The following is a 27,033-nucleotide window of genomic DNA, read 5'->3' on the forward strand; positions in this document are numbered from 1 at the left end:
ATATATATATATATATATATATATATATATATATATATATATATATATATATATATATATATATATATATATATATATATATATATATATATATATATATATATATATATATATATATATATATATATATATATATATATATATATATATATATATATATATATATATATATATATATATATATATATATATATATATATATATATATATATATATATATATATATAATATATATATATATATATATATATATATATATATATATATATATATATATATATATATATATATATATATATATATATATATATATATATATATATATATATATATATATATATATATATATATATATATATATATATATATATATATATATATATATATATATATATATATATATATATATATATTATATATATATATATACTATATACTATAACTATATACTTTATATATATAATATATATATATATATATATATATATATATATATATATATATATATATATATATATAATATATATATATATATATATATATATATATATATATATATATATATATATCTATATATATATAGGTGTAGTATTACAATAGGATTAGATTATTTTTCTCATTTTACAAAAAAAAAAAATAAGAATAATTGTCAAATTAATGAAATACTATTATTGCTATCACAATGTACCATTATGCTACATTCATATAGATAATTACTAAATGTTCTTATTTAATACAAATGAATTAAAATTGATAATTCGACTATGACAGTATTTTTTTTTTTCATTCTATATATCATATAATATATGAATAATGTATGTACATATATTTCATCATTATTAAAATAATAATAATAACATTTTGAATTAGACAAAATGAGTCTTTAAATATTATCATTTTCCTCTGAGATACAAAGGTTAAATTGGGGACATGGGTAACTGGTGATCATTTACTTTACGGGGTAATCCACAAAGAATAGAGTGCCCGGATTACCATTCGCGTACCGATATGGCTACTGCACTCAATCGGGGACAATCAACAGCATATTATCCGTTGATCTAGTTGATTCATTTGAAAACTTGTAGACTTTTTGCGTTATCTGTTTTTATTTCCTACATATGTGGCTCAGGCATGCAAATTTTAAATTTTACTATGTTTACGCGACGGATTACTTGGGTCAGGAAAAAACCACGCCACACTTAGCTGAGCTAGCCAAAAGAAACCAATAGATATGCCTTTTGACCTTGTGACCGTGTAATGTTTAAATTTTGGATTAGCATAACGAAAAGAAAAACTGCGCGTAACAACCTACAAGACAGATAGCCGATCTAGAAAATCCGTAATAATCAATAAGAATCCTATGGTCAAGTCTGTCAAAGGCTTTCTCTAAGTCAAGCTAAAGTAACTTTATTACGATTACGTTTATGTTTGTTTTATATTTGTTACTTATTTTATATTTTTTACTTGTTACAGATGATGAAGAACGCTTACGAGAGGAGTTGAAGGATTTGATTGATGATAACCCTATTGAGGAGGGATCTGATGGGGAGGATTCAGATACATCTAAGGCATCGAAAAAACGCAAAAAACACGAAGATGACGATTTAGATGACCGTTTAGAAGACGATGATTATGATTTAATTGAGGAGAATTTGGGCGTCAAGGTTGAAAGAAGGGTGAGTGTTTAAAACCCAAGGAATGAGTACTCAAAGTTTTCTTTTTTACTATTTTAAAAATATACGCGGATATCAAAATTACACTACACAAAATTACACTAAATTGAATTACCCAGTCGAATAATATCTTTTTCGTAAATAGTTTCAATGCTCAATGTTACCATTGAGCTGAACATAGAATTGGCACTCAGCACTCTGTGGATTGTCTGGTAGAGGTAGCGTCTCCTCACTGGACGTTGTCCATTTGCCCTCCGATGTTTTAACCCTGGAAAGTCATCCTTATTTTTTGTACACTAACGTCATTCTTCGTCATTTTGACTACGGCTTATTTCAAGACGCTATAATTTGCATTGTGAGCAAAAATTAGAACCAAATTTGAGTTTATTTTCTCATTGAATATGTTTTTAATTAGTATAAAACAAAAATTAATAAAATAGTTGAATTAGTATAGCTTAAATTTATCATGTCCCAATCGACTAAAATACATTTTAGATCGAAAATGAAATTATGCGTCGTCATTTTGACGAAGGATGACTGTCCAGGGAGCGGATTTAGTGGATGCAAGTACCTTCCGTAGTCCGGAAGCCTCGGACGTAACATATTTTCAATACTGCTACACGAGTTGTGCTGGGACTTTCTCTTGTAAGTGTTCCAATCCTCCGGAGCTCTGGTGAACATTGTTTCCTGCAGGATTTTCTCCATTAAAGGTTTTTTTTTTATATTTTTTTAATATGAATCGCTCTTTTTGTTTGACAGCTGTTTTGACAGTTTAAAGTGACGTCTCTACTCAGTATTGTTTGGCAAATCATCATCGTGGAAATATTTTTTCAAAAACAGTTTAATTAACCCTCTAATGCCCAATCCCGCCTTTAGGCGGGCTTAGTTAAATCAGGAAGCTTTTAATAAAACACGCCTTAGGACAACAAAAATGGGTAAAATAAAAAGAAAACTTAGTTAAAACTGTTCAAGAGGCTTTGCAGCATATACTGAATTTTACCGTATAAATTTTTCTTGTTTAGTTTTCTTGCTTTTGTGTCGTTAAAATTGAATATGTAATCAACTGGCAAAAACTTGGGGCATTAGAGGGTTAACACTGTTTATAGATCACGAAGATCTACTTTTTTAGCGCAAAATTCTCTTAAGTGATTAGACGCATTTTTGTTGAATAGATATGTCAACAAGCAAAATTACCATATTTGGAGCGAAGATACTCTACATGCATTCAAGAATTACCAATGCATGCCGAGAAATGTACTGTTTGGAGCGGTTTATGGGCTGGTGGAAAACTTCACGATAGGGAAGTTTTGGCAATAAGACCAAATGCTTGGTCGAAGTTTGAACCTCCAGAATGAATTTTGGGCAAAATAGTCGTGGTGGCCATATGCCCCAAATTATATTTAAATATTATTTGACAAGAAATTATCTACCAAATAAAATTGTTTCTGTCCATTTCATAATTTGTCATGTGTTTTATTTAAATTTCAAATCAGCAAGCTCTTTACTTAACTCTCTTTACATAACTCCGTAGACCACAATTGCTGTCGAGTGTTCGCCCTTGGTATTCCTCTACGGCATGCAACTTTCAATGAGATATTGAAGGCCTTAGTAATCTACTCCACAGCGTGTTCGATATCCCAGCAAACAACCTGCTGAATTTTCAGCAGCTTTGTAGGGAAAGTCAATCAGTGCTTACTTTTGCAATAATTTCATTGATGAATTTATAAGGAAATTATATGCTGCGCATATAAATGTACATAATTGCTTCGATGAATTATTGGAATCTTAATATCGCTTTGGTAATCGCATTCAAAACTGTATGAAATGAGCACACTTTTTAACTGTCTTTATGTTTCATTATAATTATATTTCATTTATAAAAAGAAGTAAAGGAACAACAGGTTATTGCTAAAAAACAGACCAAAACTTAAATATTTACTTCAGTTTTTGAGATATTAAGGGAACCCAACAAAAAAGTTTGGAAGTTCTTCCAAAGGCATAACTTTAAAAGCACTTCCAGAAGATGCACTCCCAATGATGTTCTTTATTTTAACTACCCAGGTTTTTTTTCATACTTTTAATGGGTAATTTTAACTTTTCTTGTTTCAAATAGGTTAAAAACAGTAAGAATTCATAAAATGGTACAAATCATTTAAATTTTGGCGAAAAAATGCTAAATCCAATCTGAAAAAATTGTGAATTTTTGAAAATATTTGAGGTCAAACGTTTCCGGATCCATTAAAAATTATAAAAATTATTTATTTGACAAAATATCACAGAATTTTTTAATTTACATCCAAAACATTGAATTCGGATCACACCTAAAGAAGTGATGCAAATTCAGTGCAACGGATGTTGAAATGGAGGACTTCTGTCCTATGACAAGCCCATGTTAAATTCATCGCTTTTGCGTCAATTTTGCACAACTTCCGGATCCAAAAAGAACATTTTCATTACTTTTTGGCGGCGCTTTTTTGCTGGGAAATTATTGAAAATTTATCATTTTGTATTTGATGATTTAATCTTCGCTGTCAACACTGGGACTTCTCTTACGTTTTAGTGTTTCCGATTTATAATGTAAATTCGTTACTAAGCGAATCGTCTTACTTAAGTGTTTATAAACATCGGATTTATTGCCGAAATCTTGACCCACAGCTCCTGAAATTGGCCAAAAAAATGAACAATTTTATAACAAAGTTTACAAGTTTGTTATAATTTTTAATATACTTCGATAAATTGTTTTCATGAACTTTTTATAATTCAAAAGCTGTTTCCTACACACAAAAAAATTTTCTGATTCAAACACGAAATTAATTGATCCAATAAATTTTTTAATTGAAATGTCTTCAATCAATTTTAATTGAATATTTTTTAAAACTCAATTAAGACTTTAATTAGAAAACTTGCCGTGATTTTTTTTTTCTGTGTAGAAGGCCGTATACGTCTATTAACCCATCGACGTCCAAAATTAAACTGCCGGAAAAAATTGATTTTATGTTTTTTTTTATTAATTCAGTAACGACTAAATAACACGATTTAAATAAAAAAGGGCCTTTTCGGAAACGCAGTGTTGCGCTGCAACTGCTGCGCATCACATTCATAATTGCAACATCCAGCAACACTGTAAGCGTCATATGTTCTAAAATGCAACAATGTAGCGTATGTTGCGCAAACGTAATAAAAAACACGCAGTATAAAAATGACTGATGCAGAGAACGAGTAAGCATTAAAATTTTCAATTTAGTTTTTTTTTAATTATTATATTATATGTTTATAATATTTTTATTATATTTATTAGGGTAGAGGTTGATTCAAAGACAACTAAATTAATAGTAAGAGCACGTTTGGATATGGAGGGCGACTTTGCGTCAGGCCGAATAAAAATCTGTGTTATGGAGCAAAGTGGTCGACAAAATTAAGGAAAATAAACCTGATTTCACGCTCACGAAGGAGCAAAACATCATCCGGATATTGATTGACGACTTCAAAGTATCCCAAAACTTTTGGAATTCTTCGTATCGTCTTGCAAACTTGTTGCAGTATTAAATTTTGCTTTTTATACTTTAGAGATCTTTTTTTCTGTAAATAACATAGATTTGACCCATTTGAAGAGTCATCTAATTCACAAATAAAATGTATTATATACTTTTCCATTTGTGGTGTTTTTGCGTTCTAAATTGCAAACAAAATATGTAACAAAAAAGCAGCTGCAACAGCTGATCGGCAACAGCTGCGCAACAAAATCACTGCGTTTCCGAAAAGGCCCAAACGGACACTTTTTAGAAAAAAGGGTGCCCCCTTGTGGAGACATTGGGCAGATTAAGTATGAAATTCTCCCAAAATCTCCATTACCTGGTGGTACAATTTTAAACACTTTATTACAATAAACTTAACACTTTTATCTACACGCAATCGAGATATTATATACGAAGAATTATATACAAAAAACTTTGTACTTGGTACACCTAAAACTATTGAAAGTATTTTACAAAAGTTATCTGAATAAACAAGAAGACAACGCACTGAATATGACACTTGTTTATCAAATGCGACCAAGTGTCTTTGTTTATAGATCAGATTCAGTATAAAGCTGTCATACATGTATTTAAAATTACCAAATACTAGAGGTCTGCAAAATTCCATTTGTATTGTAGCGTACACATGTACTTGCTACATGAGTACATCTATTTGAGAGGAACAATTGGTACACATTTTGATGTACACCAAAAGCTATAAGTAACTTCTTGTTGGTACTCTGATGTCTTCACTACTAACGATTGCATATTCCTCTTTCGCTCTTTTTACTCGGAGCGATCACGTTGAATATGTTGCAAGAACAAAACTGCATGGAGTACTTCATGTACAACGTGCAGTTTGAGAAATACAAGAACGGCTAACGTTAAGGTAAGTGTGTGATATACATACATATCTATGATTAAAAACAATGGAAAAGTTTGCTTCGCACATAATTGAGAAATACATGTGGTACCACGTGAAGTGACTAGAATGCACTTTCTCAAGTGCTTGCATTTTTATTGTTCCTTTTTTTTCGGAACACACCCAATAAACACAAACGTGTGAAAAATGCTAAATTTCAACAATTTTTCAAACATTTTTTCAAAGGATTAGGGTAATATTCAAGTTGAGAAATTGTTGAGAAAATCGCGTTCTCAACAAAAAACAGACATTACCCTCAACAGTGAAATTCAACACATTAGCAATAATATCTCAAGTGTTATCCTCAAATTGAAATGCATCGCTACTCAATAATTTGTCAAACAATTTTCGATGCGAGTCAAATTCAAAATTAACATCGTTGCAAATACTTTTCAACCAAAATAATTTTGAATGATATCCCCACTTCAAATTGAAAGTCAAAGCCAAAATTCTATGAATTTTGTATAATTCATTTTTATCAAAATAAAATATATAATAATACACTACACTACATAATACACTACAATACCAATTGATAAATAATAATCTTATTAAACATATCAACAAATAAGAACAAAAAAAAAACAAAACTTTAAATATCTTAAACATTATTAGTAAACACTTTTGCATTGATAATTCGATTTCCTTCCTTTTGGTGTCATAAAACAGCATTAAAATTTATTAACATGCGGGCAATTCGAAATTAGGAACGTACTGGACCGCGTGTTAGAATTGATTTCCAGCAGAAGGAAATTTTAACAATTTTAATTGGTTGCACTTGTAATGTTTCTGGAAACTTTTTCTTGTCGATAAGCCACTCATTTTTCATTGGTCAGCTTCTTAATGTTTGCAAGAATGTAGCATCCAAAGATTTTAGTTTTCTGCAAAGAGATTTAAATTTAGTGACTTCTCTAAAGTGTTGATTTAATTTTTCGTATTGACGTACCAATTATTACAAACTATTTGAAGCAGTTCTAGTTAATTGTCCACCATTTTTTCATCGGTCAGCTTTTTATACCCTGCGCCACACTGTGGAACAGGGTATTATAAGTTAGTGCATATGTTTGTAACACCCAGAAGGAGACGAGGTAGACACATGGTGTCTTTGGCAATAATGCTCAGGGTGGGTCCCTGAGTCGATATAACCATGTCCGTCTGTCCGTCCGTCTGTCCGTCCGTCTGTCTGTGAACATATTTTTGTGATCAAAGTCTAGGTCGCAATTTAAGTCCAATCGCCTTCAAATTTGGCACATGTTCCTAATTTGGGTCAGAATAGAACCCTATTGATTTTGGAAGAAATCGGTTCAGATTTAGATATAGCTCCCATATATATCTTTCGCCCGATATGCACTAATATGGACCTAGCAGCCAGAGTTTTATACCGATTTGCTTGAAATTTTGTACAAACATAACACTTAGTCGTATAGTCAAGTGTGCCAAATTTTATTGAAATCGGTTCAGATTTAGATATAGCTCCCATATATATCTTTCGCCCGATATGGACTTATATGGCCCCAGAAGCCAGAGTTTTGGCCCAAATTTGGTTGAAATTTTGCACTACGAGTACAATTAGTAATATAGTCATGTATGCCAAACTTGATTGAAATCGGTTCAGATTTAGATATAGCTCCCATGTATATGTTTTTCTGATTTCGACACAAATGGCTAAAATACCAACATTTTCCTTGTTAAATCGCCACTGCTTAGTCGAAAAGTTGTAAAAATGACTCCAATTTTCCTAAACTTTTAATACATATATATCGAGCGATAAATCATAAATAAACTTTTGCGAAGTTTCCTTAAAATTGCTTCAGATTTAAATGTTTCCCATATTTTTTATTAAAATTGTGTTCCACCCTAGTGCATTAGCCAACTTAAATTTTGAGTCTATAGATTTTGTAAAAGTCCATCAAATTCTGTCCAAATCGAGTGATATTTAAATGTATGTATTTGGGACAAACTTTTATATATAGCACCCAACACATTTGACGGATGTGTTATGGTATCGAAAATTTAGATCTACAAAGTGGTGCAGGGTATAATATAGTCGGTCCCGCCCGACTTTAGACTTTCCTTACTTGTTAATGTTTTTAAAAACGTAGAATCCATAATTTTAGTTTTCTGCAAAGAGATATACATTTAGTGACTTCCTTAAAGTTTTATTTCATTTATTATTTTCACTTACCTATTTTTATAAACTATTTGGTTATTTGTCTAATTTTTTTTATTTCTTGCAATTGACCACGAACTTCGTTGCATAAATAAGTATTGAAAACCACATGTTTTTTTCGTTGCATTTTAGGGTAGTGTTTTGTCAAAGTTTTCTCATATTATCTTCAACACCTTTTCAAAGATTTCGTCAACATTTTGGCAAATTGGAAGTAATTCGCAAACAATTTGAAGATGTATTGAAGATGAGCTATTTCAAGTCAAGTTGAATTTATGTTGAAAATTATATTTACCCTCAAACAGAAAAGTTGTTGCATTTGAAAAACGCTCATCCTGTTTTTATTGGGCAATGTGTTTCGGATAAGTATTCTCTTCACTTCACTGCTTGTGCTCTGTGAGAAAGAGAGTATATGTACTATATTCGACAGCGAATTGCATACATGTAGTGAAAATTTATTCGATGCAGAGCTCTATTAAATACTTTAAACCACAAACCAACAAAACCAATAATTTGTTTAAAGGGTGAATACGGTCAAAATTTGGTCAATATAAACTTGACGTATTTCTTTCAATTTTGCATTTAAAAAACCTGAACACCCCTCATTTTGAAGGTGTGTGTGTGTAGAATGTTGCTCCTATTTTGATTTTGGAATTCACTCTTCAGTTGTCAAAATGCCGTCCAAGCAAGAAGAGCAGCGTATCAAAATTTTGCTCGCGCATCGCGAAAATCCAAGCTACTCGCACGCAAAGCTGGCAAAATCGCTAAAAGTTGCCAAATCAACCGTTACAAATGTAATTAAAGTGTTTGTGGAACGTTTGTCGACAGCCAGGAAGTCTGGATCGGTGGGAAATCGAAAACCGGAAGCCGCTGAGACGACAAAGAAAGTTGCCGGTAGTTTCAAGCGAAACCCTAACCTCTCTCTCCGAGATGCCGCAAATAAGCTGGGTGTATCGTCTACAACCGTGCATCGAGCCAAAAAACGAGCCGGACTATCGACTTACAAGAAGGTAGTGACTCCAAATCGCGATGATAAACAAGCAGCTTCCGGGACAGGAGTTTTATACGGCAAAAGGAAGGGGAAAGGTAGCAGATATTTTCAAGCACATAAAACTGTCAAAGTTCGCAAAGAAATATCTGGTTTGGCAAGCCATCTGTACCTGTGGCTTGAAAAGCAGCATTTTCATAGCTTCCGGGACTGTCAACCAAGAAATTTACGTGAAAGAGTGTTTGAATTTGAATCTGCTGCCTTTCCTGAAGAAACGCGGGTTTTCCGTACTGTTTTGGCCGGATTTGGCATCTTGCCATTACGGTAAAAAGGCCATGGAGTGGTACGCCGCCAACAACGTGCAGGTGGCTCCCAAGGACAAGAACCCTCCCAACACGCCAGAGCTCCGCCCAATTGAGAAATACTGGGCTATTGTTAAGCGGAACCTAAAGAAGACCAAAAAAACTGCTAAGGACGTGCAGCAATTCAAGGCAAACTGGCTTTCTGCGGCGAAGAAAGTGGACAAGGTGGCTGTACAAAATCTGATGGCAGGTGTCAAGCGTGAGGCCCGGCAATTCGGATTTGGAAAAGCGAAAGCCTAACTGAATATTTTTCCTGAATTTTATACTAATTGAACTTGAAAAGAAATTTAATTTGATTTTTTAAATAAACGATTTCAACGATTTACACGCGTTTTCCCTTGACCAAATTTTGACCGTATCACCCTTTACCATTCCCTGTTCGCATAAAATCGTAATATTCGTATATTTCGTATAAAGTCGTAATAAAAAACACTAACAACTCTTTCTTAGAGAAGTGCAACTTGGTAAGCGAAGGAAGATGCAACTGATTACTCTAGCGCAACTTAGTTGCGCTTATTTCACCACCTGCATGTCTTCACATAATTTTGTGGGGCGCCCAATTGATCGATATACAGTGACTCACACGTCTAACCGGACGCGTGTAACTTCAAATTAAAATTTATGATGGCTATGGTTATGGTTAATAGACAATTGTCCACATGTACTAGATACGCCACGCCAATCTCCAGATCTCAATATTTTCAAACGCTCCAAAAACGCCATATAATAGTCACTGTTGATGGTTTTTCCCTTCTCAAGGTAATCGATTAAAATTATTCCATGCGCATACTTTTCCAGCGGAATTTTGAGTCTTTCCACTCTTCGGAGACGGTTCACCGGTCGCTGACCACTCAGCCGACTGTCGATTGGACTCAGGAGTGTAGTGATGGAGCCATGTTTCATCCATTGTCACATATCGACGGAAAAACTCGAGTGTATTACGAGTTAACAGCTGCAAACACCGCTCAGAATCATCAACACGTTGTTGTTTTTGGTCAAATGTGAGCTCGCGCGGCTTCGGTTGGCGAAAATGTGGTCTTGGTGATACGAATATCAAGTTTGAAACTGATGTAGCGATGATCTAAGAAACTATACAGAAAGATATCACCAAAATATTTCTAAAAGTTGATTGAAGTTGAAAATTTTTTCGATTAATAAATTAATTGATACAATTAAATTTTTAATCAAGGTAAAAACATTAAATTAATTAAGTCTGCTTTGCTCTTATATTGGAGAATAACAGCCACTTGATTGATTTTTGTAAATTGATAGAGTTTTATTAACAAATTATGAGATGCGAGTGGTCACTAATGCTAACCATGTAAAGTGAATGCAAAGATAAACAAGAGAATGATACGTCTAGCTTCTAGAAAAACGCGTATAACTAGATTGAATGTTTCGAGTTGCCATATGAGCAAAACGTATTAATATTATATCAGTTATATAACTTGTAGGGTAGCCCCTAACCAAGTCAATAGTTGAAAATTATAGTTGAATAGTTGAAGCACGCTCAAAATAAACCCAGCCAACTACACTCAAATCTGTTGGTTAAGCTACTCTTGCAGTTTAGTCAACACAATGGTTTTAAAGCTGAGATCAAAACAACAAATATGATTGAAGTACAAACCCACAATAAACTACTCCTGTAGTTTAATCAACACAATGGTTTTAAAGCTGAGATCAAAACAACAAATAATAGTTGACTCAATAGAAGACAATTTAATTTTCAGTAATTGTACAGTTTAGTCGTGTTTTTGATCGGATTGATATAAACATTAAATTTGGTGGTAGGTAACTCTATACTTTGTATTGATGCAATATTACTGTACAAAATAATTACTTTAAAATTATACGAAAAACGTTTGATTTTTTCTTATGCCTTTAAACTTGAATTGTCTTCTTAACCAGTGACATATAGTCACTGTATGATACTTAACGTTACACATGTAGCTTGGTACGAATAGGGTTGAAGTAAGTTTTTTTTTGGTTTTGGCAATTATACGGGCTCGATTTATATCTTTACCAGTATAGTGTAATAGTTTGAAACCGGAGTTCTTAATTCACAGATACTTTAAATATGGTTCTCGAATAAGAACCACAAAAAAACACTGAATTTTTCTTAAAATAGCGGATTTTTTGCTAAACAAATGCTAATATATCAGTTTTTTGTCTTTTTTTATATCTGCAGTCAGCTACTAACGACAGTGTATTATAATTGACGAAGACACACATAAACTGCAATTACGGTTCAGTCGAATATATAAACACACAGTTAATAATATTTTAAGTCATTAAGGCTTATTGGCATTTTAGTTATTGTAGGCACACAGAAATTTTTAAATATTTGAATGAACTTGTATATAGCATAGTGTAATCTTGTTTATTATTTTACATCCATAATACAAACTATACAAAAATATATACATACATTTAATTTATACGTAATTTAAACAATTTATGAATCAAATGTACTTGTTCCCCACTTTAGAAGCGGTTTAAAAGGTTACGAAGAATTCAAGAAGAAGAAAGTGATGGAGAGGATGACCATGTCGATGAAGGATTGGCAAGAGAAGCAATCGCTGAACAACTATTTGATGATGATGAGGTATGTTATATAAAATTTTACTTGTTACAACCGGAAATTGTAATCGCACATCTACGTGTAGAAAAATATTTATTTTAAGTATATGACATACAGTGTCGTTACGTTTTCTTATTACATTCTAAATAACGAAAAGGCTTGACTATATATCTTTCGTTAAAACGAGCTTCATATGTATTGTATGAGCTACATCGTTTCGTCTTTGTTTGTTCGTAGTTTTGATTGGATGTCGATGATACGACGCCGGTAACTGTTCGTTTATTCATCCCTTTTGTGTAGGGGCTGGCTTTTCGATTCGTCAACAGTCAAGTTGAACAGAATTATTAATAAATCGGAGTTTTGCAAGTTTAGTGCTGGCGTAATATGTACCTATTTGAATTGGAAATTGAAGATTACTAACTGGAAATGGATATTACTAAAAAGGGAACAGCACGATTGTTGGGAGGAGGTGAGATGGGGTATTGTAGTGAGAACACGACATACTATATGTATGTATTACAACCCTGTTTATGTATCATAAAATAAGCAAACTGTAACTGAATAAAAGAAGTCACTTGTATTTAACACAACATGGTGTCAGGTTGGTTTTCAACGAGAAGTAAAAAATTTTGAACGCAAGCAGTCTAATTGAGAGTAATAAGTAAAATATTGATAAAAAAAATTTAAAATCATTCGTTTAAAGTCACGTTGAACTTCAAAAGCTATTGTTTCCAAGAATAACGCCACAAGTCAACCAATTGATTTAAAACAAAATATTGCGGTAACGTGGAAAAATGGGTTAACTCAATTCAAAATATTTCTTCGAGCCTGGAGTCAAAATGATCAAAGGATCAAATAAATGATCAAATATAATTCAACAGTTATATTGGTCCAGAGTGTTTAAAATATTTCACCCATTTGAAAAAAAGTGGACAGATCACTTTGTTCCCAAAAAGAATATTGCGATAGAACGTCACAGTTTCTTTTCAAGAAAACAACTTGATGGATAGAGTTTGGAATCGCATGTGACGGCACATCAAAATCTAAGTTTGACTTGCGAGAGGAATTACGAGCAGATTTAATTACATGTAAATTGCTACTTGCAATTCAACATCATTCTATTATTAATGCGAAACATTATGTTAAATCTGATTTACATTCAAGCATAACGACAATCAATATACTGCATTTTTCCTCTCAGGACTATAAATAAACAAAAAATTATACCTCTCGTTTTACTTATCTGATATCCATTTCATCTCTCTACACCAGTCCAGTTGCTTCAGGATATTTGATGGCATTATCCCACCCCGTATTGGTTTAAAGCCTATCCTTGGCTATTACTCGTACGGTTCCTAGATTGTCACATACGTTGAGAGTTAAACTACATATGAGCTCTCATCCCCAAATTAAAAGATAAAATTTAACAGTTCATATTATCAATTCTTATTTTTGATATAAAGAAATCTTATTACGTGAGAACGAATTAACATTAAATCGCTAATTTTCCATATCCAGTGTCGAAGACAAAAAAAGAATGCAATAAATGGAAGATAGTGGACACTTATATTTTTGAATCCTTAAATTTATAGTATTGTTCATTAATAACTTCAAAAGACTCCTTCAAGAACAGGTCTTGGCCAATGTTGACCGCCCAAAATTGTCGTAGTCGGGCTGCTAGTTGTTTTTGGCTTATAGAAAGAAACGAAAAATAATTATATATATCTGGATTTGAAATTTTGTGTGCGGGATCTTCTTCCTTGCCAAACGAAATTGTCTTGCCGAAATAGTCCGATACGCTATTGTTGTCAGTGAATTTTTTCCCTTTTTCCAAAATTCGATAATGTTTTCGTTAATTCCTAATCTACACTGCCGCTTATAAATTAGGAGATCACTTTCAATATTTGTAATAATTGCCTGACTGCAAGATGGTTTATCAACATTTTTAAGATAAGCCTCAAGTGCATTTTTTGTAGTACTCAGTACAGATGTGCTCCCTGATGTTGTACTCAAATCTTCTGGTGAAGAAGTTGATATTGTAGAATCATTTCCTGAAAAATATAATGTTTTAATTACTATTAGAAAAACTTGGGTTAAAATTTAATACCTTTCAAAGAAGAAACACGCGTATTCAATTGATATATACAGTTTTTTGCTCTCATAATATGTTCTGCAGTTAAAGATACTTTAATCCTCGGATCCAAAAATATTGCCGTTACAAATAAGTCATTGTCAAAAAGCATACAATTGCGTTTATTTACAGCTTCTGTTAAAAGCGAACATAATTTTGTACTCTGGAGTTTCTCCAATTGTAATTTAATATTCATTATTTAAATGTATAGATCGCTATAAATCAGATTTTCCGATTATAATTTTTTAGACGTTGCATAAATAATTTTGAATACTTCTAAAAACTCGGCAATAAAATTCCAACTTTCATCGGTTATGTCGAAAAATGGATGATCAGCTTTAATCAAATTTATAAACTCTTTTTAAATCTGTCAACCTTTCTAACATTAGATATGTAGAGTTCCATCTAGTTGCACAATCTAAAATTGGCACTTTAAAGCCACTCGATTTTAAAGGGTTTAAATAGGTCTGTGTTCTTAGTTTCTTAACGATTAATCGAAATTGGTCTAGTCTATCTTTGATATCGTTTGTCTTTAAAACATCGTTGACCCAAAGTTGCAAAGTGTGGGCATCACATCGAATGCTGGTAGTGCTATCTAAAGGCATACTCAGGTCCATAGGTATTTCTGTGTTATCGGCAAGCGATTCGCCACTATTTGCAATATTCTCATCTGCTGTATTGCTTAGGTCTTTTAAATCTTTGACAGCTTTGATCATGTTTGCGCTATTATCAGTTGTTATAGTTAATATTTGGTTTATATTTATATCGTATTCATTTAAAACGTCCAACAGGTCACTTGTGTGTCGCTGCTTCAATTCTTTTATTCCAAGGGTTTTTATGGTTATGCAACCGTTGCGTATATATTGTATTGCTGAATCAACTTTTAATGATAAAAGTTTCCCCTTTAGTTCTTTACTTATTTCTTGTTTTAAATTTGAGGAAAACTCTATAATTCTTTCTATAACGTTATGTTCATTTAATTTGACGTTAATCGCATCAAAAGTAGGGTTTGTTAATATCTTAAATGAACAACTCCACCATAGCCTTTTCCGTATTTTGTTTATTAACTGTACATGTAACTTTTAAAGAATTTCTGTTCACATTCTTAAGTGCTTTTTCACCTTTCTTTTGTATGTAATTTTCAAAAATATCAGGGTGTGTATTTTTAAGATGACGCTCCAAATTACCGGCACGCCCACATAAAGTTTTATGGCAGTCTTCATTGTTACATATAAATGTTTTATTTTGATTGTCATACTCAAATAGTTGTCGTAATATATCATTTTTTGGACGCGGCATGATCGTACGAAGACATGGAGTACACTGATTTCACGTATTGGTTATGTCCCGTTGTTGTCATCGTTTCGCTCAGCAAACGTTTTATTGCCGTTTCGTTACAGAACGAAACAACAAAACGACACAAATCCGAAGAGCATAAAGCAATCGTTTCGTCTCTTTTGCTTTTGAAATGTTTGTTGTTTTGTTTGTGACTACGTACAAAACGATTGACGAAAATTGAAACGTTTGTGACTTTAAATGATACGTACCTCGTTTCGTTTCGTTTGTTTTCGTACACTGCTTTTATGTTTGTTTTAGTTATATGGTCAAATCTACGATTGGCCATATAACTAATCATCTTAATCATCTTCGTGCATGCATAGACCAAGGAAGGTATAGACATCTTAAGTGATTTCACAGCGCTGTAGTTTGTCTGCACACCGTAGATGAAAATTTTTCGTCTGTAAATGAGAATTTTTTTTAATTTGGCTTTAATTTGCTTTCTTTCCTTCGTTCTCTTGATGAAACACCAAATATAGGAAAAACATGTAAAATTCTATACATCCACACCTTTTTTGTAATGCAAATTGACTGATTTGTACGGTAATTCTCGTTTTCCAAAAAGAAATTGAGTCACTTGACTGCGCAATTGAGTGCAATGACGCACTGCAAATAAACAAAACCATGGTGAATTGTCAAACGATGTCTTTATATTTTCTTGGTCTATGGTGCAGGTTGTAGGCAACATGTTATTCAAAATAAGAGCAATATCCATAATTCCGCCGCTTCGCTGCTGTTTATGACTTTGCTGAATTGGTTCCTTTAAAAATATTACATTTTGTGGAGTTCAGTTCGCCTCTGATGCCTTGCTTTTCAATTATTTCTCGTGTTATATGGCCACATATTTACCTTGGGAACACATATGAAATGTTTGTCCCGAATTATTTTTGATTATAATGAAAAACGACTTCCTCACCAACTTGCAAAACAAATATTACAAAGTGAACTATTTTAGGCAGAAGCCATAAATAATTTAATGCTGAAGCACTATGTTGGGAGAATGGAGATTAACTGGTGCTCAGTTTTATATAAATGAGCATCTCTCTCAAGAAGAAATTATGTGGATCTTCAAAGCTAGAAGTGGTTTGATTCAATTGAATGACAATATATTTCAACAAACCGTAAGCCGCCAATGCTCTATGTGCAATATGCATGAAACTGAAAATTTACAACATTTCCTAGGCCATTGTCGTACATTAAAAGAATTTAGACTCATGTTTTGCTTACTGAAAATGATGTAATTTATGCTTTAGATGGTTTCTTAATTTCTTGGAAGGCTTTAGCTTTTTTATATTAGGCTTTAGCTTATTTATATTATATTACAACTTGTATCCAATACAGACAAAAACTTTTACATGAATTCAATTTTTAAACATCTTACGGTCACAGAAAGAAAGAAGCTTGATGACTAACGACCATAGGTCAATGTTATGGATTCTTACAACTAAATTATTCTTTATATCTTAAGATACCTACATATATTAAAATACCTACATATATACTGTTATTTTTGTACGAAAATTGATTTTTATATCAATTCAGTATATCGTAAATAAAACCAAAAGTTGTGCACCGATTGATATTTTTTTTGTACTATTTTTATTTTTAAGGAATTTTTCAAGAACAAAAAATAAAATTGTTTTGTTAAAAATTTAATTTTTTTTCAAAACTTGAACAATATCTCTAAAACTACTTGGGAAATTGAAAAACAATGTAAAGACTTAATGAGAATATTGTTAGGAATTTTTTGATATTTTTTAAATTTAATATGTTGAACCGTTTTCAAGTTATTCCAATATATGTAGCGGAAGTGGCTTAATTTTGAACATAACGGTATATCTCGAAAAATCGAGCCGATAGAAAAAAACCAAGTGCAGATTTGGATTCATCGCATTTCTCTATGTCACTCTCAAAAAAGTTTTTAAATTCGCCCTAAACATAAGAGAATTGCAAAAATTCACATTTGAGCATAACTGTCATTGTTTATGGTATACCAACAAAGCATACCACTACAAAGATGATGTTGATCCAGTCGTAGGCCCACCAAGAAAAGTTCCATTTGTAATACGCAATGAGTTAAAAGTAGACATGTGTGAACTACTGTTGAGGCACCTACTGAATGGGTCAATTCCATTAGTTCAAAAGTCTACTGGAAAGTTGGGAATTTGATTAGACCCTGGATGTCTTAATAAGGCTATTCTACATTATCCGTTCCCGGATATTGACGTATGTAAAGCAGAGTTAAATGACAGCAAAGTTGTTGTTGTTGTAACAGTTTTTAATGTAGTTTCATCCATTTTCTTCTATGCTTGTGTAGTTCAGCTGGTAGCCAGATCAAGGAACTCTCCGACAAGGATGGGGTGTGTCCAGAGTGATCTGATAGTGAGACGGGTAGGCTTAGCTTGGCAAGCAAAAAGTGACGAGTGTCATGTGGCCCTTGATTAACAGGTTGGCTGATAAGTCCCCGGTCTGACACATAGATGGCGTCGCTAGTATTAAATGCATATTATTTTTATATAGTACCAACCTTCAAATGATTCGTGTCAAAATTTGACGTCTGTAAGTCAATTAGTTTGTGAGATAGAGCGTCTTTTGTGAAACAACTTTTGTTATTGTGAAAAAATGGAAAAAAGGAATTTCGTGTTTTGATAAAATACTGTTTTCTGAATGGAAAAAATACGGTGGAAGCAAAAACTTGGATTGATAATGAGTTTCCGGACTCTGCCCCAGGGAAATCAACAATAATTGATGGGTGCCGCGCGAGGTCACATTTGACCAAAAACAACAACGTGTTGATGATTCTGAGAGGTGTTTGCAGCTGTTAACTCGTAATACACCCGAGTTTTTCCGTCGATATGTGACAATGGATGAAACATGGCTCCATCACTACACTCCTGAGTCCAATCGACAGTCGGCTGAGTGAACAGCGACCGGTGAACCGTCTCCGAAGCGTGGAAAGACTAAAAAGTCCGCAAGCAAAGTATGCGCATGGAATAATTTTTATCGATTATCTTGAGAAGGGAAAAACCATCAATAGTGACTATTATATGGCGTTATTGGAGCGTTTGAAGGTCGAAATCGCGGCAAAACGGCCCCATATGAAGAAGAAAAAAGTGTTGTTCCACCAAGTCGACGCACCGTGCCACAAGTCATTGAGAACGATGGCAAAAATTCATGAATTGGGCTTCGAATTGCTTCCCCACCCACCGTATTCTCCAGATCTGGCCCCAGCGACTTTTTCTTGTTCTCAGACCTCAAAAGGATGCTCGCAGGGGAAAAAATTGGCTGCAATGAAGAGGTGATCGCCGAAACTGAGGCCTATTTTGAGGCAAACCCGAAGGAGTACTACCAAAATGGTATCAAAAAATTGGAAGGTCGTTATAATCGTTGTATCGCTCTTGAAGGGAACTATGTTGAGCAATAAAAACGAATTTTGACAAAAAATGTGTTTTTCTTTGTTAGAGCGGGGACTTATCAGCCAACCTGTTACAGATGGGACACACGTCAGCTACGCTGCTATCAATCACTGATAAGTATGAGTCGGCTGCACTTGCCTGATCTTAGTTGGACCAAAACTACCCTGCCGTGGGAGGTCTCCTCCGGTGCTATGGGCGGTGGTCGGACTCCGAGAACAGGATTTACCTTGTAGCTTCTCACCGCTTCAGCTACAGTATCCTCATGAATCCTGTTCCGACCTGTCTGGTATGTGACGATCAACCCTTGCATTCCTGGGTGGAGATTGTCTATCCACAAGATGGTGATTCGGATGACAACTTCGATGGCAACCCAAGAGGTACTGCTTTGACAACATGTAATTGTGTCGACGCGCTGGGATGATCTTGGTCTCCCCATAAAGGTGATCCAGGGGTGTACTGCGGATACATTCTGTTGCGGTTCTAAGGGCAGCGTTCTGACAGGTCTGTATGTTATTCCACTGCGTTGGAGGTGTCCACAGTGGCGCTGCATAGTTTACCACTGACCGGCTAATTGCCTTATATTATGTAGTTAACAAGGTTTCTTTGTCCGCACCCCAAGTGCTGCCAGAAAGCGACTTGAGGACCTTGTTTCTACCGCGGAACAAATTGCAATGGCATGGGCGGACGACTTAAAAAGTCGAATGTGACCCCGAAAATCTAGGGGTAATTTATTGTCGGAATTGTTTCGCAATCGACTCTGACATTCAACTGCCTGCGTACTTCAGCCGTCCATGTAGTGAATAGTGTGGCTGAGGATTTGGTGGGAGATATCCTCAAATTTATTGCAGTGAAATAACTGGTAAGATCAGCGAGGTAGACATCGATCGCAAATGTCATCAACAATGGGCCCGGATGCCATGATTGTGCAATCGTCTGCATATGACACAATCTCGGCGCCGTCAGGAGGGGGTGGAATCAAGGACAGGTAGAGGTTAATCAGTGCCGGAGATATCACCCCGCCCTGGGGAACTCCCTGTTTAACTCTACCGGGTTTTGACTTCTTGTCCCTGAATTCCACGTACGACTGGCGTCCACACATATAATTCAGAACCCAACGCTTCGTTCCTGCCGGTAGGGACGTATTCTCGATGTCCTCGAATAATGTGGCATGGTTGACCGTATCGAACGCTTTCGATAGGTCAAGCGCCACGAGGACCGTCCTAGGACACGGCTTGGGCTGATTAAGTCCCCTATTGATATGTGTCGAAATGGCATGTAAGGCTGTCGTCGTACTGTGTACCTTACGGAATCCATGTTGATGGTGGGCAGCTGGAAAATTCTCCACAAGGCTGGGGAGGAGTAGTGCCTCATGTGTCTTGGCTTCTAGCGAGAGGGATATCGGTTTGTACGATTCACCTTTACTCGAATCCTTGCCTGGCTTCAGTAGTGGAATCACTCGCGCTGTTGATAACATTGGTAACTTCGGCTTTGGTAAATTGTGGTGTGCCGTCTGCTCGGAGACTACGTATGCGACGAGTGGCTCTCCTTTTCGCTCTATCACTCTCGGAATGCTGGACAAACTGTCGGATAAAATATTTGGCGTATCTCTTCGTATCAGTCACAGTCACGTCGCAAAAGGTGAATAAAATCCCATCATCCCTTGTAGCGATGTTCGAGAGGGCTCTCACTGTTGACCACAATTTACCAGTTCCTGTGCCTAAGTTACATTGCTTCAGGTGCTCTAACCAAGTGATCCGCTTGTGCTCGTCGACTATCTTACTAATCTCTAAATTTAGTTCTCTGATTCTAGGATCAGCAGGGTTAGCATGACGGCGTTCATCTCGCTCGTCTGCGAGTCCCGCCGCTTCGGCTGGGAAGTTGGGCCTCCCTTGGGCAATTCGACCAGCTGGTATGAAGCGAGCGGCTGCTGCGTTGATGATGTCCCGGAACACCCACTGGGCAACATGAACATGAGAGGGGACGGGAGCTCACTGAAGCGGCGATCGGTGTATTCTCTGAAGCCTTTCCAGTTGGCTTTCTCTTGATTGATAAACGTCCGGCGTTCAGTGGTTATGAAATCGGAGGGTCGGTTAATGGTGAGAATTATGGGGAGGTGGTCCGATCCCAATGAAATGACGGGTTGCCAGGACACGTCATTTATCAGACCAGGCGACGCTAAAGACAAAACTGGCGAACTGCTGCAGTCACCCATAATTCTCGTGGGGGGTCTCTTCGTTCACCGTGCAAAATGTGGAATCATCTATCTACTCTGCCAAAGCTATGCCTCTCTGGTCATTACCTAGGAGTGATTGCCAAAGTTCATGGTGGGCATTAAAGTCTCCTAGAACCAATCGGTTATGTCCGCACAACAGCCACTCAATGTTTGGGCTATAACCTGGAGCACAGCTACCAACCGGCGGTATATACACATTGTATAGCTCTATCTCGGCATCCCCAGACTTGACTGCTACCCCCATACATTCCATATACGGGTCACTAGTGTCTGCCACAAGCGGGATAGGTCTATACTGCACGGAACGGTGTTTTATGAAAGCCAGTCCACCACCTCCCCTTCTTGTGCGATCCTTTCGTAGCACATTGTATCCATCACAATGGCGTAGGCTGCAGGTGGAATTCAGCTTATGCTATGTTCCCACCGACTCGTTTTCCTCATTCGTTTTTCCAAAACATTTCACCGTTCACACCGGGTTGAGATGTTTTAGTTTGACAGTTACCATGGAAACTAGAAATTCACATTTACTCGAAATTCACATATATGCAACCTATGTCCAAATAATTACCACGAGCGCAAAGGGAACATTTTTTTATGTTATTTTCACATGTCCATGTTCTTAAAAGCCTTTGTTTATTCTTTTTTTTTTTTTCTATGAAACATTTCAATATTTTGACATATATTTTGAATAGGGTATGTTATTCGGGGTATATTCCAAATTAGGTAGGTTCACATTCTAAAATTGACGTGTTTTGGAGGAAAACTTGTGTTTTGAACTTGTTTTTTAGTATGGCGAAAACGACTCGTTTTGAAGTGCTTATAAATGGAAAACATTTCAAACCCCAAAACATGCTTGGTGAGAACACCGTATTAGTCTCCTGGATCGCCGCGACCTTTTCCGATTCATAAAGTTCACGATTTCGCTAATCTTACCTCGGAGCCCATTGCAATTAAATTGCAAATACATTGCACTATCCGGAACTGGAACAACAATATTGGGTGTAAGATGCTGCGGCGGAGAATATTGTTGTACGGGAGATGTCGGGGGGTCGCATTGTCAGAAGACCCACTGCTACTATCGCTGGCACAGCATCCCGCCACGTAGTCAGTATGACTATACTCCCGCAGCGATGTTAAGCCGGAGCAGTTCCGGAAGTGCACCCACTCCAAGCACAGGCTACACCTGACCGAAACCGAACGGTGGTGTATCAGGTTTCGGCAGGGTGAACAATACCATGGTCCGGGGTTCTCCTCTATCCCGGCTCGGACCAACATCAATCGGATATGGCACCCCGGGATGCACCTTCTCCAACACAAAAAGACGGACGAAACAACACGTATACTGATGTGGCAGCCGCTGGCCAATGAATGGGGTCCATCGGTACGGGTACTTTGACAGCAAAGTAGGTTAGGTTAAGGAGGTAAAATTCTTAGGACATACGTTTAGCCAGTATGTCGTTATGGTAGACAAAGAGAAAACTAGGAATGTTGTAGAAATGTCAGGTCCCAAGAATAAAACTGAACTCCAAAGATTTTTAGGTATGCTGAACTATTATGATTCATTTATACAAAATTTATCCTTAAAGGACAAATATGGTATGGTGAACTATTTTGATTCATTTATACAAAATTTATCCTTAAAGAATAAATATTTATTGCGGAGAAACAACGTAAAATGACTCTGAGTCTAACTTCATTTGAAAGAGTTTATCTATTTAAATAGTGAGTTAACCCAGACACCTCTTCCTCAAACCACTTATTTTTATAGTAGATGCGTCTCAGTCCGCCGTGGGAGCTGCGATACTTCATGGTCGTCATCCTATAGCATATGCTTCGGCATCCCAGACCAGATATGCACGAAATTCTTTATGGTTGTACTCGTTCCTATCAATTTGTGTATGGACTGAAAGGTGGCATAGTTGAAACCGATCATAAAAGCTAGGCTTCATGTTACGACCTGGATGTTGCAGGCACTCTTTCGCGAAATGCGGATACTTTTTCGCGAAATGCTTTGAAAAAGAATGCCTTGCAGGCCATAGACGAAGAGGCAATATTATATATTGATTTGATATTATCTCATCTTGAGATAATCTTCTCTAATGTAGATGATATTAAGAACCATACTAGTGTACAAAGATACAAGTACAAAATAGGCGTTGAACCTGACATTATGCCATTTTTTAAAATTCGAAATAACATATCTATAATAAATGATATAATATTATTGATGAACGTATTTTGATTGCTGAATCTTTTAGAAGGGATGTTTTGTTTTCGACGCATATGGGTGTTCAGCGTCGTCAAGTTCTTGCTCCCCAGTCGGTAACAAAATGATCACGCATGTGCAGCACATTGGTACCGCTGCATATGTAATCGTTTTCATTTTTATTTTAAATGCCTTATCAATCCTAAATACACATATCGCAGATAGATAGCACATTTTTAGAAATCTAAACAACGAGAAACTTTATGAATTCTCTTATATTGTAATCAATATAACTGTAAATATTCTTTAAATTTATTTCATATATGTATATATTGAAAGGGAGATATAGTGAGAACACGAAATTATATATTTATGTATTACAACTAGGCTTGACAGATCCAAAAAGTCAAAAAGATTGATATTGGCAAAAAAACCTTGAATTTGAAAAAAAGAACGGGGTGTTGTTAACAAATTTTGAACGTTTTTGCAATCCTCATTAAAAGTTATTCTTACTAACAATTCAGTTTTTATTAGAACAAAGGTCATTCGATTCCTATCAGTGGTATATAAATTATTTAGAACACTAAATGTTTTTTTATAAAAGACATTACTTATTTGGATAGAAAACACAAATGAGATACACACCTAAGGATAACTATATTTTTATACCCTTCACCACTACTGTGGTACAGGGTATAATAAGTTTGTGCATTTGTATGTAACGCCAAGAAGGAGTAATCATAGACCAACCTTTTAGTATACGGATCGGCTTAGAATTAAATTCTGAGTCAATTTAGCGATGTCCGTCTGTCTGTCTGTCCGTCTGTCTGTCCGTCTGTCTGTCCGTCTGTCTGTCTGTCTGTCTGTCTGTTGATGTATTTTTGTGTGCAAAGTAGAGCTCGCAGTTTTAGTCCGATTGTCCTAAAATTTGGTATAGTGTCCTGTTTCGGCTCAAAGACGATCCCTATTGATTTTGGAAAAAATCGGTTCAGATTTAGATATAGCTGCCATATATATTTTTCAACGATCTGGTCATAATTGGCGTGTATATCAACCGATCTTCCTCAAATTACGTACATCCGAATATTTTATGAGTCTCGAAAAACTTGCAAAATATCAGCAAAATCGGTTCAGATTTAGATATAGCTCCCATATATAGCTTTCGCCCGATTTACACTCATTTGCCCACAGAGGCCAATTTTTTGCTCCGATTTAGTTGAAATTTTGCATAGGGAGTAGAATTAGCGTTGTAACTATGCGTGCCAAATTTGCTTGAAATCGGTTCAGATTTGGATATATCTCCCATATAAAGCTTTCGCCCGATTTACACTCATATGACCACAGAGGCCAATTTTTAACTCCGATTTAGTTGAAATTTTGCACAGGGAGTAGAATTAGCATTGTAGCTATGCGTGCCAAATTTGGTTGAAATCGGTTCAGATTTAGATATAGCTCCCATATATATGTTTTTCTGATTTCGACAAAAATGGTCAAAATACCAACATTTTCCTTGTAAAATCGTCACTGCTTAGTCGAAAAGTTGTAAAAATGACTCTAATTTTCCTAAACTTCTAATACATATATATCGAGCGATAAATCATAAATAAACTTTTTCGAAGTTTCCTTAAAATTGCTTCAGATTTAAACGTTTCCCATATTTATACCCTTCACCACTACTGTGGTACAGGGTATAATAAGTTTGTGCATTTGTATGTAACGCCAAGAAGGAGTAATCATAGACCAACCTTTTAGTATACGGATCGGCTTAGAATTAAATTCTGAGTCAATTTAGCGATGTCCGTCTGTCTGTCTGTCCGTCTGTCTGTCCGTCTGTCTGTCCGTCTGTCTGTCTGTCTGTTGATGTATTTTTGTGTGCAAAGTAGAGCTCGCAGTTTTAGTCCGATTGTCCTAAAATTTGGTATAGTGTCCTGTTTCGGCTCAAAGACGATCCCTATTGATTTTGGAAAAAATCGGTTCAGATTTAGATATAGCTGCCATATATATTTTTCACCGATCTGGTCATAATTGGCGTGTATATCAACCGATCTTCCTCAAATTACGTACATCCGAATATTTTATGAGTCTCGAAAAACTTGCAAAATATCAGCAAAATCGGTTCAGATTTAGATATAGCTCCCATATATAGCTTTCGCCCGATTTACACTCATTTGCCCACAGAGGCCAATTTTTTGCTCCGATTTAGTTGAAATTTTGCATAGGGAGTAGAATTAGCGTTGTAACTATGCGTGCCAAATTTGCTTGAAATCGGTTCAGATTTGGATATATCTCCCATATAAAGCTTTCGCCCGATTTACACTCATATGACCACAGAGGCCAATTTTTAACTCCGATTTAGTTGAAATTTTGCACAGGGAGTAGAATTAGCATTGTAGCTATGCGTGCCAAATTTGGTTGAAATCGGTTCAGATTTAGATATAGCTCCCATATATATGTTTTTCTGATTTCGACAAAAATGGTCAAAATACCAACATTTTCCTTGTAAAATCGTCACTGCTTAGTCGAAAAGTTGTAAAAATGACTCTAATTTTCCTAAACTTCTAATACATATATATCGAGCGATAAATCATAAATAAACTTTTTCGAAGTTTCCTTAAAATTGCTTCAGATTTTTTTTACTAACATTGTGTTCCACCCTAGTGCATTAGCCGACTTAAATTTTGAGTCTATAGATTTTGTAGTAGTCTATCAAATTCTTCCAGATCGAGTGATATTTGAATGTATGTATTTGGGACAAACCTTTATATATAGCCCCCAACACATTTGACGGATGTGATATGGTATCGAAAATTTAGATCTACAAAGTGGTGCAGGGTATAATATAGTCGGCCCCGCCCGACTTTAGACTTTCCTTACTGGTTTAAATTGTATTGGCACAGAAAAAATATGTATCAAATTAGTCCTTATAAATACAGCTATAGTTTTATTGACTGTCCACGTTTGGGAGGTGACCGGTTTTCAGAGTGTCCAAGTTTGAGAGGTTTCACGTAAACTTCTTTTTTAAGTATTATTACATATGTAGCTAGAATAAATTAGAGAGACAATCAAGCCAAATCAAGACCGTCTGGCAACCCTAATTACAACCCTGTTTATGTATCATATTAAAATAAGCTAACTGTAACTGAATAAAAGAAGTCGCCTGTATTTAACACAACAGGAATGTAATGTCTGGCGTCTTCTCAATGGTCTTTAAAAAAGTTTCCCGGTCAAAGTCGGCGCGTAGATGTTGGGTGGGATCAAGGAGATTTAATCTTATCGCTTTTGCTGTCCAGAGATTTACTGACTTTAAAGCAGCTTTGATGCTAATTGGTGGTGTTTGAGAAGGAGGCGCTTTCAGGTAGTAGAGAAGAACGACATACTGGCAATTCAGAGTCGTCAAAACCGAAGAAACAAACAGCCACCGCCGCCGTGTCAACGAATCGTCAACGAAAACCCCGAATAATCCGAACTATCAAAGACGAATCGAAGCTCACATAGTATAGT

At 35.3% G+C, this 27,033-nt stretch overlaps 2 protein-coding genes across 2 annotated transcripts in view; one reads left to right on the forward strand and one right to left on the reverse strand.

Annotated features, from left to right (window-relative positions):
* Positions 1-27,033, forward strand: part of Spt6 (transcription elongation factor Spt6) — a gene marked incomplete in the record, with an annotated part of 87,327 nt that overhangs the window by 48,492 nt on the left and 11,802 nt on the right. Inside the window, 2 exon segments of the mRNA XM_075299347.1 lie at positions 1,474-1,676; positions 12,116-12,232. Of these exon segments, the coding sequence (XP_075155462.1) occupies positions 1,474-1,676; positions 12,116-12,232 (320 nt within the window).
* LOC142228886 (uncharacterized) lies at positions 14,678-15,179 on the reverse strand. The gene has a single exon (XM_075299419.1). The coding sequence runs from the start codon at positions 15,053-15,055 to the stop codon at positions 14,678-14,680; it is 378 nt and encodes a 125-aa protein (XP_075155534.1). The 5' UTR covers positions 15,056-15,179.

Source organism: Haematobia irritans, chromosome 3, assembly GCF_050003625.1.
Source record: "Haematobia irritans isolate KBUSLIRL chromosome 3, ASM5000362v1, whole genome shotgun sequence".
Classification (NCBI taxonomy): domain Eukaryota; kingdom Metazoa; phylum Arthropoda; class Insecta; order Diptera; family Muscidae; genus Haematobia; species Haematobia irritans.

What these genes read in the sequence shown, in the direction of transcription:
- LOC142228886 (XM_075299419.1), bottom strand. Translation starts at nt 15,055, where the DNA reads ATGATCAAAGCTGTCAAAGATTTAAAAGACCTAAGCAATACAGCAGAT.